Raw genomic sequence first — 23,278 nt, forward strand, 5'->3', positions numbered from 1 at the left:
ACAAGCTCCAGGAGAAATTTGTCTCTTCAGAAACTTGATTGCCTGCCAAACCTTTTGATGTTTTCATCATTTCTGCTTGTTGAAGGTCAGCCAGATTATGGTTGGTCTTCAACTGATATGTCCCCATTTTTGAAATGGGAAAACTACCTAGAGTCCTGTTTTACCTAAAGTGCCATCCTCATTAAAGGTTTGTTGAAGCATAACAATAGTTTTAGCTACAGTTTTACCCAAAAGAAGACAAAATTGTATGCATACTTTTTGTTCCTTGTGGTCAGCCATCACAAAATCGCCAAACTTGCTTGTAAACACTAATAAAAAAAAGCAGCCTGAACAATGAACCAGTTCACACAGGATGATGCCACTTGCCAGACTAGCACAGAAAACTGCAAACTCACGATGCCTATTGGCAACATCCATAACTAGAAAATGTGCATGCAGCTAGTTCAGATTCTGGTTATTTTTAGGTACTCCCGCATATGTGTGTGTGTATATACACACACAGTGTGCTTTTTTTTAGGTGCTTGTACACAATAGTACAGTGTACAAGCATCTTTCTTAAAAATGACATGTGCCATACAAATGCAGTACATTTAGAAATTTGCAATGCTCAGTAATTTTTTATGCATTTACCTAGTATGCAAATAATCTGGGTTATTTAATGAAATTTACATTTTCACTACATCCGCTGTTAGATATTTGGTGTATAAAACTTTTATATATATATATTTGCTACATAAAATTGTCATTAAAAATTATCATATACAATTTACTTATTTTTATATAAAATAAATTGTGTGTTATATACTTTTGTTGTTCTTATTCCAAAAAAAACATTATTACACAATATAAAGTAAAAATTATTTAGTTTTCTTTTCATATCCTTTTAATTTTCAATTTTTCCTGCTAGCAAAGAATGAGTACCGACACCTATTGTTTTACAAACAAAACACTGTGTGTGGGAAACTGCATCAAAACTAGAGTTTTTTTAAAGGTGTTTTAAACTAGCAGATAACATATCTGCTAGTTTAAAAAAATGCTACTCTGATGCTAGCATCATTTCTGGTAGTGTCCTAAGACCTATCAATGTAAGGTATTTGCATCCAAAATAAAGATTTAAGTTGTTACTATTTAATGCCAAGTTTTGGTATGATGCAAGGAACAGCTGGCTTTCCAATCAATTCTGTTGGTATAATTAGAAAGGCCCAATTTCCCATAATTATTAAATTTATGTCATTTTCATTCCTCCCCACTCCATGACTGAAGCCATGTATCCTGTTTCATCTATATATATATATATATATATATATAGCAAGTTATAGGTATAGTGAATTTGGCACAGCCACATTCTTGGAGAAGTTGAATAACTTTAATTTTGTGTGTGTGGAGGGGACACTATAAAGGTAGTAACAGTAAAGTTGTATTTGTGTGGTATTGTTTATTTTTTTTTAGATATTTCTTTAAATGGTTATGGTTTTACTGTCTAAATTTTTAAGTTTATTATTTTTTTTTTTAGGTGTAGCCTCATGAAGAATTTTGCTGATAATTTGTGATTCATGCTTAAGCTGTTCATCACAGTAAATTGTTATTGCTCTATTTCTGAGGATGCTAATGACAGTTTTTGTGCCTCTTACTGTTTAATGCCTCGAGACATTAAACACTAAGAACATCAATCCTTATTTTAGATGCAAATACTTTTATATTAATAGGTCTTAACATACCAACTAATGCTGCAAGCATTAAAGTGTCTTTTAAATTAGCAGCTAATATGGCTTAAAGCCATTCTCCAATCACTTATAAAAAACAGAATTCTAGATCTGATGTAGTTTACACACACACACACACACACATACTTTTAACAGAGGCCAGGTTAGTATAGTCAACAGGTGACCATATTATTAATAATTTAGTGTGCTATGTGTACTCCAAATGATGACCTTAAATACGAAGGTCAAAATGTTGAGTAATCATTTTGGTTTATTTTAAATTATGTAAATTAAAGATATTGCTCCAACAGTGTCACCTAATTTTGAAATAATGAATGCTAATCACCAGATATCAATAAAGAAAAGAACTGTCACATTTTAACATTTATTCTATTAAGTACTGTGATACATGATAAAAAATATTCATACTGATTGTGATTTCTGATCAAATGTGCCTGAGATTAGTGTTAAGTGACACTCATTTGGAAGGCCAACTGAAGCTGCCCTATGAATTTGCTGAAACCAGACAAGTTCTTAATTCACCATATGCTTTTCTTTTTGAAAACAAAGTTTACTTTTTTTTTTCCTTCTTTTTTTTTATAGGTAAATGTAAACAAATGCTTTATAATAAATTTAAATAGAGAAACTTTTTAGTGAGCTTCATTTTCTTTGTTTCAAATTTTGCCCCTTTTTACCATAAAATGCTACATTAAAAAACTCAAAATTTGAAACACATTTTGAATTTTTTTTACTGTGATATTTTATGGCAAAAAAGCATTCTGATTTGACTAAGAGTAAAAAGTAGACTGGACAACAGATTAAATTGTATTTACTTTCTTTTAATTTTTTTTCTGCTCTCCCAATTTTGCTAAATATGAAGAAATACAACACATTATTCAATATACAAAATTTTCTCTAGCTATGATTGTCTATAATCAAATGGAGAACTTCTTAAATAACTTTTTTCCTATTAAAGAAAAAATTTCATACATGCATGCCTGTATAAGTACTTCTCCAAGAATTTTGTTTGCCTGTTTTGCAGAAAATTAAAAAATCTATTACCTTTTTCCAACACATTTGGCTCAATCCTGATTAAGAAGACCTAAAAATTCCTCATATTTATGATGGGATTCAAATGAAAGCCTTTTCGAGTAAACAATAGCAAGGAAACTGATGTATACCTTTGAACACATTATTTAAGCAATAATTTTACAGGTTTATTATAATTAAATTACAGTATAATCAGTGATGAGCTATAAGGGGCTCGTGAGAGCCCTTTGTTAATTTTTTCTCAAATATGTGAGTCTCTTTGTTTACTTTTTTATTTTTTTCAAAAAAAAATTTTTTTTTTTCCAAACATATTAAGCGACATTTTGTTTCAACTCCTCTATAACGAATGCATCCAAGTTTGAAAATAAAATAAGCGCATACGCCATCGTTACCCTTTACTCTTCTGGTAGCCAATCATATGGTAAAACCAGTAGTCAATCAAATGTTTTATGAAAGATTATAAAAGATTTCATTCTTATTATATTTTGATAGTTAAAAAATGTTTTTTTTCTTATGTAAGATAAATTAACATAGTTGATTGTGTGCGTGCAAATATTTCATTTTTAGATCATGAAATATTTGTTTAAAAATGATAGCCTTTAGAGGTTGATTGTCCTCTCATACTTTTTGATTGGAATTTGTACACGAGTTGTATTAATAAAAGTTTTCGTGTGAAATGCAACTTTTTTTTTTTGCTCAACGATGCAAGCCTTTTGTTAAAATTTCCATAGCTCACCACTGAGTATAATCACAATAAATACAGCAATTTCAATATAACTGCATCAAGAATGAGCCTTCCAAGGTTCTTCTCTCCTTTATAAAGTATCTATATTACATATATTATCTTATCTTTCCCTTCATGTTAGGCTCAACCTGTTTATGATGGAGTAACTTGACTACTTAGAAAGCTGATTATTGCTTATGATAGGGTGGTTAATTATATCTGCATTGTCTGCTATGCCTGTAATTGTCCTTCTGACTGGTTCTCTTGTTTTGTGGGATAAAAACGCTGCCACTTCCATGTGAAGCCAGATAACTCACCTTCATCTGAAAAGTTCTTCACATCCTACATGGGATTAGAACTAAAGTCTTTCCAAACAAATGACACTTTTAACAGGGACTGAGCTAAGAAGGCTCAAAGCATAATATATGTATTAACATATTTCTAGTTATAAAATAATTAATCATACACAGAAGCTTAAAAAAAGGTCTTGAGATTTGCAGAAAATTAAAAAATCTATCTTCTTTTTTCCAACACATTTGGCTCAACCCTGATTAAGAAGACCTAAAAATTCTTGTATATAATTAAACCAAGTACAATGCTATTTATGAATATAATGAAGAAAAGAGTTCAAGTTTTTTATGAGGAGCATATAATATAAAATATTTTTAAAACAGAGGAAGTATTTAATATTTTTTTATTAAATGCATGTTTGAAGAATAATCAGTGCTATAATTCAAAGAAATTTTTTTCACTTCACTATGTGAGAATTATCAGAGTATCAAATTTAAAGTCATATTAATCTTCTAATTACATAAGAAATGTATTATAATGTAAATTACTAAATATTTTACTTTCTATTTCAACCAAAGTTTACTCACCTGTCCGAGCCCAACATCCTGAATATCCTTGTACTGTCACTAATTTCTTGTACCACTTCATTATTTTTGAAGCTTCGACCTTGCATTCCATGTTTGTGAAATGCCAATACACTATCTGCTAGGCACACTAAACATTTAAATACAGTAAATTTTTATAAGATAACAGAATTAAAAATATTAATATAGGTTTTAATGTTAAAATTAGAGGGCTCCATCTCTGCAGCCTTCAGTTATAACTATGGCTGTGAGAGTTCTTTGCCACTCCACCCCCTTCCCCAATCAAAGACAATCTCTCACACTTTGACTAGCTGTTGACAAAGACTGTTTAGAGTTAAGAAATAATGCTTTTGGAGGCTATATATAGAAAAAAAAAAAAAAAAATTCTAAGCAACTCTCAAGCATGCAAAATATTTTGGGAAATTCATTAATGAACTTAAGTTAGCATATGCTTTCCTTAAGCCCTATTCAATTGTGGAAAAAATTATATTCTGATGTCTTTGAGCATTCACAAGTTATTATTATCATTGTTATCAGACTACTACAGAGTCAAAAGACTAAATGTATAGGAAGTACCACTGTGAAATACATAGCTCATCATAGCTGCACCTAAAATCCACTCACCTCTTAGATAATACATTCCACTCACAACCACTCTCCATTCCAAACACTAACTCTTTACTCTCACACTCCTCCTTACACAGCTTCTAGAATGAATTTTAACCAGTTTCTCTCACTCCATGAATCCCCCCCTCCCATTAATCTGGTAACAACTCCTCACTAACTTAAATGGTTCAATCATGTCTAGGCTCTCTTTATCTTCATCCCCCATGAAAACCAGGCAACCAAATGTGCACAGTAATCCATATGTGGCATGATCAAGATGTTATACAAGAGAATCCTAACCTGCTTACTTCTACATATCAATGTTCTCTGCATCATTGCCATAATATGTTGTAATGCCACCAAAAATTCAGCAATACACCATCCAAATTTTTGAGTCTTGTCTATCAATTACCTCCAGATCCCTTATCCCCTCCACCTCCTGCAAGATATCCTAATAAGTTATATAATCTGCAACCTATCCCTGCTTTAAAAAATTTTATAACCAGAAACTTTACTTTAGCAACTCTACTCATCTGTTCTATTCACACAGTTTACTCAAATCCTTCTATAAAGCCACAATATCTGCTTCATTCCTTATAGTTCTCTCAACTTTGTATTATTTATAAACACTTGCATATTACCACTTAAGCCTTTCCCAATATCACTTAACATATAAGTTAAAAATCGGCAGCCAGATCATAGACTTCTAGGTCACACCACTTGTAATTATCCCCTTTCAGAATGCTGCCCCTCTCTCTCTCCATATACAACTTTCATAGCAGACAATCGATCACCTAACCAATGTACTAATCTATTATCCAGCCCATTCTATTCCAGTTTAATTACTAACTTGTCATGTGATAATTTAGCAAAGTTAAAGGGAGTTAAAAAGTTAAAAGCAAAATCTCACATTTTGAGGATTTCCTCCATCAGTTTTAAACAGATGTTAATTCTGTGCAAAATTTCAGCTTCTTAGCCCATGGAAATGGAATAAGCATTGTAATTTATGAATCGGTCAGCTACCCACTGATTCATTCACTTAATAGCATGATATTATTCATGCTGTTTTGAAATCTTTGTTAAAGTAATAAAATTGTATTACTGGATGGATATTTTTCAAGTATTAAAAAGATTTAAACATTAATAAATTTGCCAATCACTCGACCTGGTTGGCCGAGTGGTTAGTGTGTCCACTCTCCAGCCAAGAGGCTGCGGGTTCGAATCCTGCCGTGGGCATGGATGTTTGTGATTATACTACAAACTTTGTGTGGAAAGGGAATCTGCGACCCTACCACTTATTCTAGCAGAAGACATCATTGCCAAAACCATTTGAAGTACGGCAGTGACCATAATGGCATCTACGGATGTCAAATGTGAATTTTTTTATTTTATTTTAAAAAAACATTAATAGTAATGTTTTAATTTTAATCTTAATCCTCATTAACGCGATCAAATCCATCTTGAAAATTTTGCTATTATTTAATATTACATTTAATGTTAATCCTCATTAACTCGATCAAATCCATCTTGAAAATTTTGCTATTATTTCAAGTGGAAAGTGTAAGTATTTCCATTATTATTTTTCATGGTATGCAAATTTACATACATATCTGTAAATACTTACCAATTGATTCTACAGGAAAATCAAAATGTAGCTCTGCTGGTTGGTGGCGGCTAGATTTTAGTTTTCCCTGCAGGTTTACCACTTTTACTAGATCTGAAAATACAAAGCAGACAATATTCTCATGACCTAAAATAAAAAATACTTGCCAAATATAACAATTTAGAAGCAATGAACTGCAGACTGTTGTTCACCAAAATAAATTTCACAATTGTTTCTGCCATGGAAAATTTCTTATAGGAATATATTATGGGCTAATGCCCATAATATATTCCCAAGAAGATAAATAATTAAATCTTTTAAATAATTAATATTTAACGATGTGCTATTTAATAGTGAAATTTATAGAAGGAAACCTTATGGACACTTTATCCACATTTTACCATCCTTTAAATTTCTCAATGGATGATCATAATGGTATAGGGAATTCTTTGGCCTATTAAGGACAAAAACTGAATTTTCTGAAATTCAATTTCTGGCTTCTTAGTACAAAAAGTTTAGTTAATTAAATACACTTTTTATTTAACTGGAAATGCTTAAAATCATGCAAGATTTTTAAGTCAAGCAGAGAAAGGATGCTTTTTAGGTGCTCAGATTAGAACCAGATATAGACCAGAGGATATTGTGATTAGTATCCACTCTGTGCTGTGCAAGGCCAGATTTTAGAAGTCTACTGTTGTTGGTATAAGACTAGCGTTCTTGTAGTTGTTTTTTGACCAAACATCGTCTTGTCCAAAGGAGTAGAGGCAATCACAATGAAATATAATAAATTTAGTTTAATCCTTTATCCACGTGTAAGCAAACAAAGTTTGTACCTGAAAATATCTTCAGGACTGAGGTGATACAACACTTTGGCAACTCGCAGCAAAGGTGGACCAAGCTCTCATCACTCCTTGTCTCAGTATCTCCAATAATGCAAAGTACATCTCCTTGCAGACATGTATAATGCTATGCATTAAGGTAAGGGCCACTACCCAGACCGGTTTGGACCTTTATTGAGGTCTCGTCAGTGGAAGGCACACCCAGAAGTGGTGATACTAAGGCAGAAGCAATAGGAGAGGTCATATTTACCTATATGAGTTGCCAACAGGTATACCACCTTATTATTAAATTACTCTGGATTTAGAGAAAGATGTTGGAAGTTTATTTTGCACTTGGTTAGACTGTAATAAATTTAGTTTAATCCTTTATCCAAGTGTAAGCAAACAAAGTTTGTGCCTGAAAATATCTTCAGGACTGAGATAAAGTGGTACAACACTTTCGCAACTCGCAGCAAAGGTGGACCAAGCATTATGGGAGATACTGAGACAAGGAGTGATGAGAGCTTAGTCCACCTTTGCTGCGAGTTGCCAAAGTATTGTACCACCTTACCTCAGTGCTGAAGATATTTTCAGGTGCAAACTTTGTTTGCTTACACTTGGATAAAGGAACCTGGTAAACACCAAGGAGGGAAAGAGGGGGGGGGGAGAAAGAGAGAGAGGACTGTTTCATGAATGGTAACCAGGAGGAGATTTTATTGATAAGGGGGGAAAATTTACATATAATGTAGCTTTTGTACAGTTTTCTTTGTGTGCTCTAGGAGTACATTCTGACTACTAACAAAGAATTTTCTGATTTCTTCATTTCCACAACTACCTCTTTACTCCTTGAGTCAGATTTTTCAGTTTCTGTACAGAACTTCACCATAGACTTTCCTGGCTGAACCAATCAATGTTATATTCAGATTTTGCCACTGGTATTTTCAAATTTCACTCATGTTTTCAAATTCTTTCACTTTTCTCCAAAAAAAGACTTTTGTATTTGAATCTACAGTCTACCTCTTAAAGATGACTTAAAAAAAAACTTTCATATCTAGTCGGTCCTCAACTTACAACAGGAATTCCATTAAAGTCAAAAAGGTAATAAGTTGGAATGAACTAAAAGAATATTAACATAAGGCATTTAACAAATAACATGCCTGAATGCTAAAATGTGTAGGCCTGTTTATTTGTTTAAAACTAATTTACATTAATAGTGAAATAATACAATATACAGATAACATAAAATTGTTATATATACACACACACACTACTGTACCATGCTTCTGTGCACTCAACACTAAAATACTCACTGGAAACACATGGAGCAACAGTATTCTCCAAAGAGTTACTATTTTATTAATTGGATGATTTATCAGAAGAAACAAGAGAGGGTAACAACAACAACATCAGCAACCAAGTGTTCTGAGGATGGCAAGATTGGGTTTCTTTAAAAATTGGTACATTATGTCTAACTTAGTCTGCACAGTTTGCCTTTTGTACAATACTTATGACCACATACTATATGTGGTCATAAGTCAAGGAGTGACCATGTGTGTGTGTTCAGAAATTTTAATGACTTAAACACCGAGATAATTAAGAATAAAAGTTTAATACAGACACAACTAGTTTCGTTGGTAAGCCAACTGTGTTAGGTGTCAAAGTACAAAGATATATACACAAAAAAGACCCACAGAAACATTACATAATTACAACAGAGCTGTCAAAAAAAACTACAGTTAACTTTCAAATTGGAGTCCGTGCTTCAGTTCTAGCTACTTATCACTGCCTCATTTATATGCATGTGTGTGATCTCGCGAGAATGCCGGCACTGAACAGCAGAGTTATGCGAATCTGGCAAATTGTAGCTAAGGTAGAATCGAGGGCGAATTCATGTGGGCAGAATTGAGGGCGATTTTTTTTTGACTCTAGAATAAATCTTTCAAATACATCATAACATTTGTGAGTATTAGAAGTTTGATTTGGTTTTACCAGTGCCCTCGCCAGCCACGTCTTGTTCTCTGTAAACTCTGATGAAGGCCGCCAACACCAAATAGGCTGGAATCAAACTTCTAATATTCACAAATGTTATGATGAACTCGAAAGACGTATTCTGGAGTCAAAAGAAATCACCCTCGATTCTACCAACATGAATAACAATGTTAGCTACAATTTGCCAGATTCACATAGCTCTGCTGTTCAGTGGTGGCGTTCTCGCGAGATCACACGCACGCGTATAAATGTATCTAGAACTGAAGCACGGACTCCAATTTGAAGTTAACTGTAGTTTTTTTGACAGCTCTGTTGTTGTTGTTGCAAGTGTGTAATGTTTCTGTCGGTCTTTTTTGTGTATATATATCTTTGTACTTTGACATCTGACAAAGTTGGCTTATCAACGAAACTAGTTGTGTCCGTATTAAACTTTTATTCTTAATTATCTTGGTGTTTAAGTCATTAAAATTTCTAAACATGTTCATAAAGCGAGTCAATCTGCATACAAATATATATATATGTGTGTGTGTACACACACTCCTTTTCAATGTGATATTTATTTTTTATCTTGTTGTAAAAGAAATTATGCTGGAAAAGATTCAAATCTAGATCTCTCCAACTAAATGACAAATACCTGTGTGGCAAATGATAATTAACATTGGGTTTAATAGGATGTAATATAGATAAACCTACCAGTTTCACCACATATGCTAGTTGGCTTCTTCTGGGTTATGAAGAGCAAAAAAATATATAATAACCAGTACACATGAACCATTACATAACTAAAACTGAAAATGTAGTAACCATTATACAAAAGTAAAAAAAAACAGCAACACGTGGGGCATGGAAGCTGGCAGAAAATTTAAAGCCTGACACGTGTTGAAAGATTTAATAAGTGACTTCCAAATGTCACATAAAATCATTCCATGGTTTCTGTTGAGAATGCCTTATGATTGGATAACCATCATAGCCTCTTTGATGTTGGGATATTGAGGTTGTCTTCTATGTTATTATTATTATTTATTAGCACTTTGCTTACTTTGTATTTAAATTATCAAAAAAAGAATACATTACTCTAAGCAACAAAAACAGATTTACTTATATATGAGCATGTTAAAACTGTTACTTACTATCATAGCAGACCAGAATTGTATCCTTTTCAAGTTGAGTTACACTAACAATATTGAGATATTCATGACGAGGGACTATTGTATCAGTTCCTTCCACGTCTTCCCCAAACCAACTGGCAGTAGAATTCAAGTTAATCATGTCTAATTTTAGATAACCTCGATCATACCTAAGTAAGCAAAAGAGCAATACTATATAGCTATATCATGTCACTGACAGAGGTGAATGTGAAATAATTGTGTTAACCAAATATTCACTTTATAACTTACAGAAATTGTATTAAAAAAACTTGCCATCAAATGCTTATATAATTATTCAAATGCCATGGCACTTGTGAAATCATTAGCCTCTATATAAAAATAGCCCAGTTGTGAAGTGAATTCACATGTAAACTTTGTTTACTTACACTTGGACAAAGGATGAAACCAAGAATATAATTTATTGGCATCCTTAATTTATAGTATAACCAACTACAAAAACAAGTGAAAAAAACTTTCAACATCAATAATTAAAGTACATAATTACAACATGTAACCGATATATGTGTTAACTAAAATCCTTGAGAAGCATTCACTCCTTGAGCAAGTTTAAGAGAAAGTAACCAAAAGAATTACTGGATTCAGGAACTGAAAGGAAATTAAATATTTTCAGATTTGATCAGTTTGATCTATTAACTCAGCAGATTAGAGTAAATATGATTAGTTGGATATTTTGAATGACTTACATGCGATATTGTTTTAAACAATATAAATAATATTCATTTGATACTCATTCATTCATCTACATACATTTGCTATTTAATTGCTTAAAGGAGAATATTAAATTGTCCCCTCAAAGCATATATCATCTAGGTTATTTAAAATAATGTAAATAATATGCATTCTATGCTTGTGAGCAAACAAATATTATTTATAATGTAATCATTTGATATTCATTCACATATAGCTACTTAAGGGAGAACATTAACGCTTCACTACCACTCAAGGTTATTCGATTCTAATCTTACAGCAACATACAACAGATAAGAAAGATACTGTGTTAGATCTGAAATGGGCGACCTCATTCTAAATGACATCACCTTTCCAGAGTCTAACAGAAATTTTCCACTGAATAAGCATACTTATCATTTTGGCACAATTTAACTATGTTTTAAAAGAAATAACAACTTGCAAATTAAAATAAGAACTATTTAATGAAGTTAATGTATCTATATATTAAATGTAACTGTAAGTCAACAAAAAGGGCAAATGTAAGAGTAATTATAAGTGATTTTTCTACACGTGAAAGAATGCCAATAATTCGGCAAGAAGGGGCAAAGGTCGCCCTAATGCTACAAAAGCAGCGTAAGCGCCCATGAGTGCTACCTCTAAGAAAACATCAAAATGCATTCCCAGAATTGGAAAGGTCTGTATGAGGAACGATGAAATCACCCAGTCGGGGATGAATCAGAAGGGCAAAAACAATCTCGGAAAGGTGGTGCTCATAGGGAGCATATAAAACCTGCAACACAGAGTTGAAAACATCAAAACGCATACATTCCAGAATTGGAAAGGTCCGTATGAGGAACGATGAAATCATCCAGTCGGGGACGAATCGGAAGGGCGAAGACAATCTCAGAAAGGTGGTGCTCGTAGGGAGCGTATAAAACCTGTAATACAGAGTTGAAAACCCCCCGTTTTGTTTGTTCCTGTATTCTCACCATGTGCTTCGAGTGATCATCGTGGTTCAGTTCTTATCTTTAAGAGCTGGCCTTCGAGAAATTCCAGCATGGCACCGCCACTGAACACGGCAAGATCGAACGTAGGCCGTCGATGAGGAAAAGCATTGACGTAAATCCTTAGCAAAGAAACCCAGTGCCCAATTCAGGGAGAGCACGTGATTCCCACGTGGCAGCAGAACCAAGGCAGCCAGAATTTCGTATGAAGGAAGGATGGAGAAAATCCTGAGATAGTGTAGATAAGTACTCTTACATATTCTAGCCCCTTTTAGAGAAATTGATTAACAGAAATGGAAGAAAGTGTATTTCGAATTTGTGATAAAAAGAAGCATGAAGAATTAAAATATGTGTGAATAACTCTATACCATTGGATTGAGTTCTGAGAACTATTAGTTTACTAGATATTTTGTCGTGACCCACTCGAGGGAAATTAATAATGTGCTAAATACCTAGCTGGTTCCAATAAGTTGTAAACTAAATATTTGATAAGTTGCAAGAATTTGTATTATAAAGATTAAGAAATCCATTTATCTAAGAATGAGATAGTGAGAGAAACGTAAGAGATTTAACACCTAGCATTAATATCAATTTTGTCTTTGTATTGTAATTTATTATGAATTCATTAAAATTATTTGTTACTTTTCATGTTTGTTTTTCTGACCATGTTGACTGACCTAGACCCTTCATAAAAATACGAACCTGGTGATTATATATGTGCGCAGAGATATCCTATGTAAGAATGGAAAAGGGGGCACAACTGCAAACAAACTAGAATATCTACGGCTTTTAACTTCAAGTGAAATATATTAGTAGCATCTGATTATTATAACCATCCTTAGGCTGAGATTTACTCTGTCCTTAAGCTTAGGCTGGCGCAATATAAATTTGTCTGAGTAATTGGGGATGACTTATAGAGATCAGAGAACAGGTATTTCTGGGGAGCCCTAAATTAGAATTGTTAGATAAGCAATAAGATCTGATATTCAAAATAGACAGACAATTTTAGAAGTATATAAGGGTTAAAGATAACAGATAGAGGCCAACATATATAACAAAGAAAAAAAAAAGAGTAGAGATCACTAAATCAAAAAGTGTAATACAAAAAAAGAGACGTAACAACTGGATGCAGAATACACACAGAAATATAACAGAGAAGGAACATTTCATTAAGATCTAGAACTACTTTGAACTTTCACGTTTGTATGTTATAGAGGGTTCTGATTCACTGATTATACATGTCCGAGGTATTTCTCTATAAAATTGTGTTAATTTATCTTCATTTATACAACTGATGCAAAGTATAGCATTATAGTGGTGTTGTTTTTTTGCCAGTTTTTATCATTTTAAATGATCACAGCATCACGTAGACTGCTAATTTTTTACAATAGCTATCTCGTTCTGCTTAGTTCAGTCCGTACATTATGGTTTTTAACTTTTTCCAATTTCCTTATTTTGTGTTATTTTTTTCACTGCAGCACATCACATTCTCCCCATTTCTTTATAACCTGGATACAGCAGATGTTTTCTCATAAGGCTTTTCATACATGCTCTCTAATTAAGCAAAACATATGAAGTAATATAAAAACTGAAGCATGTGAAACAATGTTGGAACGAGGCTTTGATGATGGCTTTATAGTAATACACAGGAACTGAAGAGAGACTCAGCAAACAAATAGCAGGAAAGGTATAAAAGGAAGCATGGAAAGTAAAGGAAGGCTCAAGAAAGCAGAAATGGATGAAAAAGAATATAGTCACACACAGTGATTCCATGATCAAGGGTGTGATCATGGATGATCTGGATGAGTGAGCAACAGAAGTATGCTTTCCTGAAGTAAAGATACATTATGTGACTGAAGCAATGTGTAAGCAAGTAGGAGTGGATTATGTTGGTTAGGAAAAAAATGATGTAAATGACAAAAACCTGAGGAAACTAGGACTGAAAAAACATCAGTTTTTTATATATTTCCACATGATTAATACCAGTCATTATTAAAAAAAAAAAAAAAAAAAAAAAAGAAAGAAAAAAAAAAGTTAATCTCAAATCTAAGACATTCTGGATTTAATGCTCTCAGACCATTCTCAAAAATCTGATTAGCAAAACCAATACGATTTACCAAAGTACCCAAATTTACAGAACTACATATAATTATAATGCACCATACCTTGGCTAAACATAAAAAATCCAAAGAGATACGAGCTAAACGGAATTGAATAACATTTGAATTATCCCGAAGATCTATAAGATCTTCAGGAGAGTTTGTGTAGTTTCTGAAAGCAAATATGGTGGTTTCCATAAATTAAGAAACAGAGAGAAAAATCATGATAAATCAAAAACTGTATAATGAATTTTTATGCAATTTGGTGAAAAGTAGTATGATATGAGATATGAAAGAAACATTGACAAAAATTATTAATGAATAGTTTAATTCAGTAACAAATGGGTACATGAAGACAATGTTGACCCTTCACGGCAATACAGTGCTCACAACACTCTTACATACTGTTTAAAATGATGTCCAAGAGCTCAACTGATAATAACAACCATTGTTCCTGCAAAGCTCATAAATCCCTCAAGGTTTTGGAGAGGGGGGAACTGAGAGCAGCAACACATCTACCTAGGGCATCCCAGACATGCTCAATACAATTAAGGCCAGCAGACCAGGCTAGCCAGTCCATACATACAAGTCTCTTCTTGAAGATATTGGTCCATGAGCGTTGTTCAATGAGGATGAGCATATTATCTTGTAGGCTTGCACCTTCATACAGTTGAACATAGGGACTTCATCTCTATAAGTTTCAGCATTCATGGTTCTGCTAAGAAACATGTACAGGTTCCTAGCACCCAATGAGATGCCTCCCCAAACCATGAAACTACCTCCACCATAAGTGTTCTCTTTTCCCTTTCATGGAAAAGGGACACAAAATCATGACCTGTCTGTAAATAATATTTACCCCATTGGTCTCGGGTCCAGCTGACATGGAGCCTGGCCGATTTCAAATGTTCTCTCTGCGGCATATGGAGTCTATCAGTCACTTATTATACAGACTACATTCGTGCAGCCCTCTGTGCACAATGGAAGAAGATATCAATGTTCTTGTAACCAACATGAGGTCAGATTGTAGCTGTTTTGGCAAGCAGCTGATCAAAGATTTCAGTCACTCACTGCAATTGTAACCTGCGACCTTCATTGTATCTCCAGGATGCTGTTTGTTTATGTTAGAAATGGCTCCACAGTCTGTAAACCACAGAACAACTCATATGCAATCATCTGATTACCTTCTAACTTTGGTTGGCCTTTGGTCTTATGATAGCTTGCAGCCTGAATTCATCAGTTAAAATCATGTCTTGCACATATCCAAAAATTTTGCATTCATGAAATGTCTTTCTCACTCTAGACACAAAATAGAAAAACACTCCAAAATATCCACTTTTATGCCATGGCTCATTTGCACATACCTCTGATAACACCACTCATGTTACTTTTTACATAATGCACCTCACTTTCAGATGCCTGCCCACCCACCCACCCAAGTTATCATGATTTTTCTCTTTGTGTCTTAATTTATGGAATTAATGTATTTTGACCAAATTATGAGAAACCACTGTAGATGGTTTCTATACAATTTCGGTCACTGTATGTAGATATTTACCAATGTATTTCAATAGTGATACTTCATCATCATCAAATTCCTGCCATGTACCCTCCAAGGTATATAGGATATGATAGTACTACATGAAAAATTTACATCATTACTAACTTCCTGTCTACAATTTTCCTCCAAATCAGTCTGTTACTTGTGAAGACTCCAACATTATCAGATCTCAAATTTCTATCGTCTAAGGCACTTTATACCGTATCAATCCACCTATATCTTGGTCTTCCTCTGGGTCATTTTCCTGCCAACCTGGCAGAGAACACTTATTTTGCTAATCATTCCTCGCCCATTCTATTTAAGTGACCATACCAACTGAGACTAACTCTGCTAACGCATTCCAGGATGCTGACAATATCAAGTTCTTTCCTAATATCCTCGTTTTTAATATGATATTGCCATTGATGCAATCTGTTCATGCCTCTGATCTTTCTCAGAACTACTTTCGTCAAAAGTGTTTTACTTCTGACCCAGCCTTCAGATCCATAAGTTAAAACTGGTTGAAACGCTGTCTTGTATACAGCTAATTTAGTGTTCCGACTAATTTCTCTCTTATTCCATATGAATTTATTCAGTTGACTTCCTACCATACCAGCTTTGTTGATTCTGTTGTCTATTTCCATATTTAATTTACCATTTTCACTAAAAATCGTGCAAGTAGCAGAAATGTTTTACTTGTTCCACAGGTTCTCAATTCACAAGCAGTCGACATTTTCAATGATTCTGCCTATTTTCATTGTCTTTTTATTGCTGACCTTCATACCATATCTATTACAACAGTTATTCAATTTAGTCAGTGGATCTTGCAGACTAGTAGTGGATTTATTTAGAAATATAACATCATCCGCATAAAGCAAACAGCTGACATTAACATCTCCAATTTTGATATCATGTTTAATACCACTTTTCTTCATAATGTGATCCATATAGATAATGAATAACAGAGTGGGATAATGTGCATCCTTGTCTCACACCAGATTTAACATTAAACCACCTTCCTGTACTTCCTTCAATTCTAACTGCTGACCTACAACTCAAATAAAGACTAAGTATTGCTTGATATAATGCCCGATTGACACCATATAACTGTAGCGTATTGAATAGCTTCTCTCTTGGCACCATGTAATATGCCTTTTCCAAATAGACAAAACTTAAATACAAATCTTTGTTATATTCCCATGATTTCTGCACTATTTGTTGTAAAGTGAAGATCTGATCCTGAAAGCCTCTATCTGACCTGAATCCAGCTTGTTCTTCACCAAGCTTTTCTTCCACAATTCTTCTCAACCGTTTCTCAAGTATACTTGCATATATCTTACCAGGAACACTCAGTAGGGAAATACCTCTGTAATTCTCACATTCAGTTTTATTTCCTCTTTTTATATATGGGTACTATGAGAGCTCTACTCCAATCATCGAAAATTCGTCCCTCTGTCCAGGCATTTTGAACTATGTAGTGCAGCCACTGCTGTAAGACTTTTATACCACCATACTTCAGCATATCATCTACTCCTGCTGCCTTTAAACATTTCAAGCCTCTGATGGCTTTTTCTACTTCAAGTATAGATATGTATTCCTGACTGCATGCCTGGTCAGTGTTTTTTTACCACTGTGCTGTCATCACTTGTTTCATTTAGCAGTTTTTCAAACTAATTACTCCATACTTCAAAAATATCTTTTTCTTCCGTTTTCATGTCACCTTTATCATCTCTAACTCCTTTTACAGCATTCTTTCCTCCATTCCTAAGCTTCTTCAACAACCTCCAGAATATTTTGCCACCTTCTCGATATTTATTTTCTATGTTCTTGCCAAAGTCCTCCCATGACTTTTTAGGTAGTTTTACACAGTGTTTAGCTTTCTTACATTTGTCTCTGTATTTCCTAAGAGCACAAGCTGACTTATTTGCCAGGAATGTTTGATATGCTTTCTTCTTTTCCTTCACTGCCTCTTTAACTTCCTGTGTCACCATGCAGTTCTAATTTTTCTATTCTTGCAGACAACTTCACCACATGCCTCTCTAGCTGAATCAATCAGGGCTTTTTTCAAGGCTTGCCACTGAATCTCCAAGGTTTGGTTCCTGTTTTCAAACTCTTTCATTTTTTCTTCAATAATCTTTGTGTATTTTAGTCTACAGTTCACATCTGAGAGCTGCTCAACTTTTATTCGCTTTAAAACTTTTTTACATGTTATTCTTTTCAATATGAAATTCAATTTTATCCTGCTCAAGACTAAATAGTGATCACTTCCAATTTCAAATCCTCTGTACACTGTAGTGTCCTGCACCAGGTCGAAAACATCACTATCAACAATAACATAGTCAATGAGACGTTTCTTATTCCTTGTCTCTTCTCTCCATATGAATTTGTGCACATTTTTATGTTGGAACATGGTGTTAGTAATAACCAGTCCATGTCCTGAGCAGAAATCCAACTGATATTTGCCATTATTATTAGCTTTGCTCTTTTCTCCAAATTATCCCAAAATATTTTTGTATGACTGACAATCATTTCCTACTCTGCTATTTAGATCCCCAACAAGGACCATCTTTTCCTCTGTCATTGAGTCAGTTGCTTTTTCTAAAGCGTCAAAAAATTCCTCCACTTCTACCTTAGTAGAACCTTCTGTGGGACCATAGGCACAAATAAGTCTCATTGTCCAGTTCCCCATTCTCATATTTGTCCGCATTACTCTACTTGAGACTGCCTGCCATTCAAGAAGAGTAGCCTCATATATTGTGTTGAATAGGCTACTCCTTCTTTTCCTTGATTGTCATTGACTGAGTATAACATTTTGTATAGTGATACTTAGCTAGTATAAACTGGTCACAAATAATAGACAGCAACTTGGAAAATATGTACAGCATTTAGAGAAACACAGGAAGCAGACACAAAGCCTAAAATGGTGAAAAATCTGTATCGGTTGATTGATCACTTGATGATGCACACGCACACACACCATGAGGTGTGTCATCAAGACCCATAATCACTGGTTATGATGAACTAAAGGCCATCACAAGTTGGATTTATGTCAAACATGCACGGTGCTTGCAAAAAAAAACATTGTGAGTAATGAAATCATTTATATGCGTCAAATGGGAAAGGCATACAAACTTAGCAAATAAGTTTACATAAACACACACAGCTGACAATAAATTTCAAGCTAATCAGTGTGCTTGTAACCGCTTCTTTGTCCCAATAATGAACCATTTTTGGAGTGGCTGTTAATGAAAAATGGCTTATGTACAGTAACCAAACAAGCATATTACTGGTTAAAATCTAGCAAAGCTTGTTGCAATTCACTAACAGAAGATTCTGCTGCATATCTGATGGAATACAGCTAAAGTTTTTTTTTTAAATATTCTTAATACTTTTATGTGTGCATATGTATGCATATTTTTTACTATTCAGTAATATTAGCAATCATATCTGCTAATATCATTATTCATTATTTACAATTTAGTTTCAAATTAAAAAAAAATGTAATGGCCGATGGGACTTACCCTTTTCTAACTCCAATACAGATCATAGGATATTCCATATCTGGAGAAATTATCATTTCAAAAGTGGACAGCTTGGAAGGAACACAGCACTCAAATTGCTGTCGAATAACAAAAAGAACAATCAAAATATATCAAAGAACAAATATATAGATACAAAATAAATTTTCCAAGAGCAAGCTCAGTAAGCATATTTTATCAACTTATTTTCAGGAAATCATTTTCCAAAGACAGAAAACTGATTAGTTCTAAACAATAACATAATTTTCTACTAAGCCCTCTCTCTCTCTCTCTCTCTATATATATACAGGGTGTTCGGGATAAATTTGACATATTTATAATTAATTATATTTTTCCATAAGTTACATGTATTAACACACACTTCTCTTCATTTAAAAGTTTGGACCCTTCTTCATTCATATACAAGATGTCAGAAAGGATGGATAGCTGGAACCCACCTGAATCATGGAAGAGAATAACTTGTATCATGATGATTCGTGCCTGCCATCAAAATAAGGATATTACGACTGCTGCCCAATGCTCCCTGAATACAGTAAAAACAATCAGGCATGAACTAGAGACTTGCAATGGTGACTACGAGGATGTAGCAAGAAGAAAGATCCCTAGCAGACGATCTGATTGCGTTCGTACAGCAGAATTCCTCGCAAATCTGCAGGAACAGGTGTTGAAGAACCCTGGCATTGGAATTCGGGCTTTGTTCGTGGAGTTGCTAACTGTAGTCAAGCCCTGGATAACAAGGGTAGCCAATGGTAGGCCGTATGTATGGCAGCAGGATTCGGCCCCTTGCCACACCTCTGGGAAAAGTCAAAAATGGTTGTCTGAAAATTTCTACGACTTCACCAGTCCAAATGTTTGGCCTCCAAACTCCCCAGACCTTAACCCCATGGATTATTTTGTATGGGGCGCAGTTGAAAAAGACACCAATCGCACTTCCAGTAATACAAAAGCCCAGTTAATGGATAAAATTAAAACAGTTTTTGCGGCCCTTCCCAGGGAGACTGTAGCATCAGCTTGTTCGAGGTTCCGAAGCAGGATTGAAGCTGTGATCGATGCTAATGGTGGTTATTTTGAGTAAATCTTGTTGATAGTATTGTAATTAACTCTGCCTGTAATGTTTTTTGTCAATTCATTAAATTTAATAGATACAAAGAAGATTTTCTTTTTCCTTACGAAACGGTCAAATTTATCCCGAACACCCTGTATATATATAACTTTATAAATACTTCAAAAATAAATATTTATTCTAACATATTAATTAAGAAAATGATACTAAAACATTAATTGTGTAAATTGATATACCAAAATTACTAATGTATAGATTCAAATAATTTATTTCTAAATGACAATATATCCAGAATGTATCCAATATATAACCTGCAACAAACCAAATAATAGTCATGAATTATTTTTATAATTCTACTATTAATGAAGTAATAGATCATAAGTATTTTGCCAGATATCAATTGCTCTGTTTTTTTTTTTTTTAATTTCCAGATATCAATTACTTATTACTAGCATATGCATATGACTAAATTAAAATGGAGAAGCTATACAAAAAAGCAAATCTTTACTGATTACATTATTGTCAATACTGATATCTTCAGATTGATCCAAAAATATTTGAAAAAGTGATTGCTAAGAGTTCTAAGCACTTTCAATATAATGGGTATCATTATACTGAAAAGAAAAACATCCCATAAGGACAGATATTTCTGAAATGACAACAGTAAGGATTAATCAAATGAAAGATATAAAGCAGACTTAGTGGGTTAGACAGCTCCTGTTGCTCATATTATTATAGGTTAAGTGGAAAAGTGAAGAAATAATGGACATAGTTCACTGGAACAATGCCCATGAAAGTATTTGCAGAAAAGACAAAACAAACATCTATGAGATATTAGTTGGAGTAAGTCTGTAAAAAAAGTGTCCATACATTAGCTGACCTGCCTTCTTGTGAATATTATCAAGAATTCTTGAGCCCCCCCCCCCCCCCCCACAATTGTAGTACTCAAACATTTCAAGTCTTTCTTAACCAATAATATCTTAAAGAAATTAATGTGGACAACACATCTAGTATATATATTCAAAATAGTCAAATTCATTTCAGACAAATTATGGAGACTACAACCATGTTAGAAATAACTATTTTAATTTCCCGACATTTCGACCTTCATATTAAGGTCATCATCTGCAGTATACAGATGATGCCCTTAATATGACAGGTCATATTAAGGTCATCATTAATCATTATGATGATTGATAAGAATTTCACAGGCCTCCTTAAATTTACATTCATACTACATTTTGGGTGTGATGTAAACAACAGATTCATTTATATTACATAGAATTGACTTGAAAAGCATCTGTTGTTTACATCATACCAAAATGTGGTATGAATGTAAATATGTAATACATATGTAAGATTATGGCCATTCAGAATAGTTCAGTGCATGTACCTTTGTTGTGCCAGTGTACTTCTGTTTGAAGTAAGTGAACCATTGTTTGAAAGCAGTCAGACAGATTAATGTTTGGATTTAGGATTAAATTTTCTTTCTGAAGCAGCAGTGTAGGATTTCCAATGAAAAATTTTACATTCTGAACATTCTAAACAGCTTCTATGAGGACTTAGCAGAAAGACTAAGGATAACACATGCTGAAAGTGCCATAGCCTCATGGCTCTGGTATTCTGTATCTAGTTTGCTCTTTAGTCAGAACTTTAGAGATTTTTTGTATGCCTGTGATATAGGCACTGCAGTTAGACCAAGGCAATGAACTCCAGGATATTTTGGTGAACTATATTTAGGCTTAATGGATTAAAGTAATGAGTGTATTTTTATGAAGGGAATGAACAATGTTTTGATTTTTTACTCTTTGAGAATTTTGGCTTGCCTGACAGAAATGAAACCAATATATGAAAGGGAAATATATTTCATTTCATCATTTTCAGGTATTGGCTACAAAAAGTATGGAGATACTGCAGTATGTGGTCCATTATGTCCTAATCATTTTGTAGGAAGAATTGAAGCTCTTGCTCAAAGGGCTGAAATGATGCCCAATTTGGGAGGTTTAGAATGGTATGTAGAAGCATGGCAGTAACTGTGTGTGTGTACACAAGTCTATATATAGATTTTTGGCTGTTTTATATCCAAGAAAGGAAGTAAACCATTTGACTCTAGGTAAGGATTAAACTTTATATTAGGGAGTGTTGGTTACTGAGGTGTTTTAAAAAAAATCAAGAAGTGAATATTGGCCATTGCTCCAAATTAAAACCGACTACATCAAAGTAATATCCATCTCGATATCGTGTTCATCGAGATGAATATTGCTAAAGAAATGTTAATTGACCTGTCACAACCTTTGATGGTATTGTAAATGCAGGTTGTAAATTGAGAAATCTATATCTTCAACAATAAAACGTTATGAATTTTGGGAGTCCCATAAAAGACAAAGGATGCATTTGACAAAGCAGGTGAAGAGTTATAAGAGCCAATCTAGTGTCTCTGCTAAATTCGTGTTATGTGAAATTACAAATAATTTCCATAAGCTTTTATTATAACAACAGAATTTTCAGTCATGTGCCATGACCAATATCACTATAACTGAATGGTTTAAAAAGAGGCTTGGTTGGTTGAGTATGTATGTTTGTGATTTTTATTAAGCAGTAGATGAATTTAATCATTTCAGGCCTCCAATAACTGGTTATTGGAGGCCTGATATGACTTTAGAAACAATTTTAGTCTTTAGAGCAGTGTATCAGATATCTACCTATGTCTTTAATGCAGATTTAGAGTAGAGATATCAGATATATAATTGTGTTAAACCACCTAAATGGCCACATGGATAAAATATATCATAAATAGATGCTTCATATCCACATTGTGTCAGTTCAATGT

The 23,278-nt window shown here is 33.7% G+C and overlaps 1 protein-coding gene across 1 annotated transcript in view; it reads right to left on the reverse strand.

Annotated features, from left to right (window-relative positions):
* The window catches only part of hppy (MAP4K3-like protein hppy), a 452,362-nt gene that overhangs the window by 42,257 nt on the left and 386,827 nt on the right, over window positions 1-23,278 (reverse strand). Inside the window, exons 24-27 of the mRNA XM_090399556.1 lie at window positions 19,368-19,465; window positions 10,499-10,665; window positions 6,583-6,675; window positions 4,356-4,482 (exon numbers count right to left, since the gene is read on the reverse strand). Of these exons, the coding sequence (XP_090255682.1) occupies window positions 4,356-4,482; window positions 6,583-6,675; window positions 10,499-10,665; window positions 19,368-19,465 (485 nt within the window). The remainder of the gene's footprint in view (window positions 1-4,355; window positions 4,483-6,582; window positions 6,676-10,498; window positions 10,666-19,367; window positions 19,466-23,278) is intronic.

This window comes from Typopeltis vanoorti, chromosome 10 (genome assembly GCF_054136105.1).
Source record: "Typopeltis vanoorti isolate ZY-2024b chromosome 10, IOZ_Tvanoo_1.0, whole genome shotgun sequence".
NCBI classification, from domain to species: domain Eukaryota; kingdom Metazoa; phylum Arthropoda; class Arachnida; order Uropygi; family Thelyphonidae; genus Typopeltis; species Typopeltis vanoorti.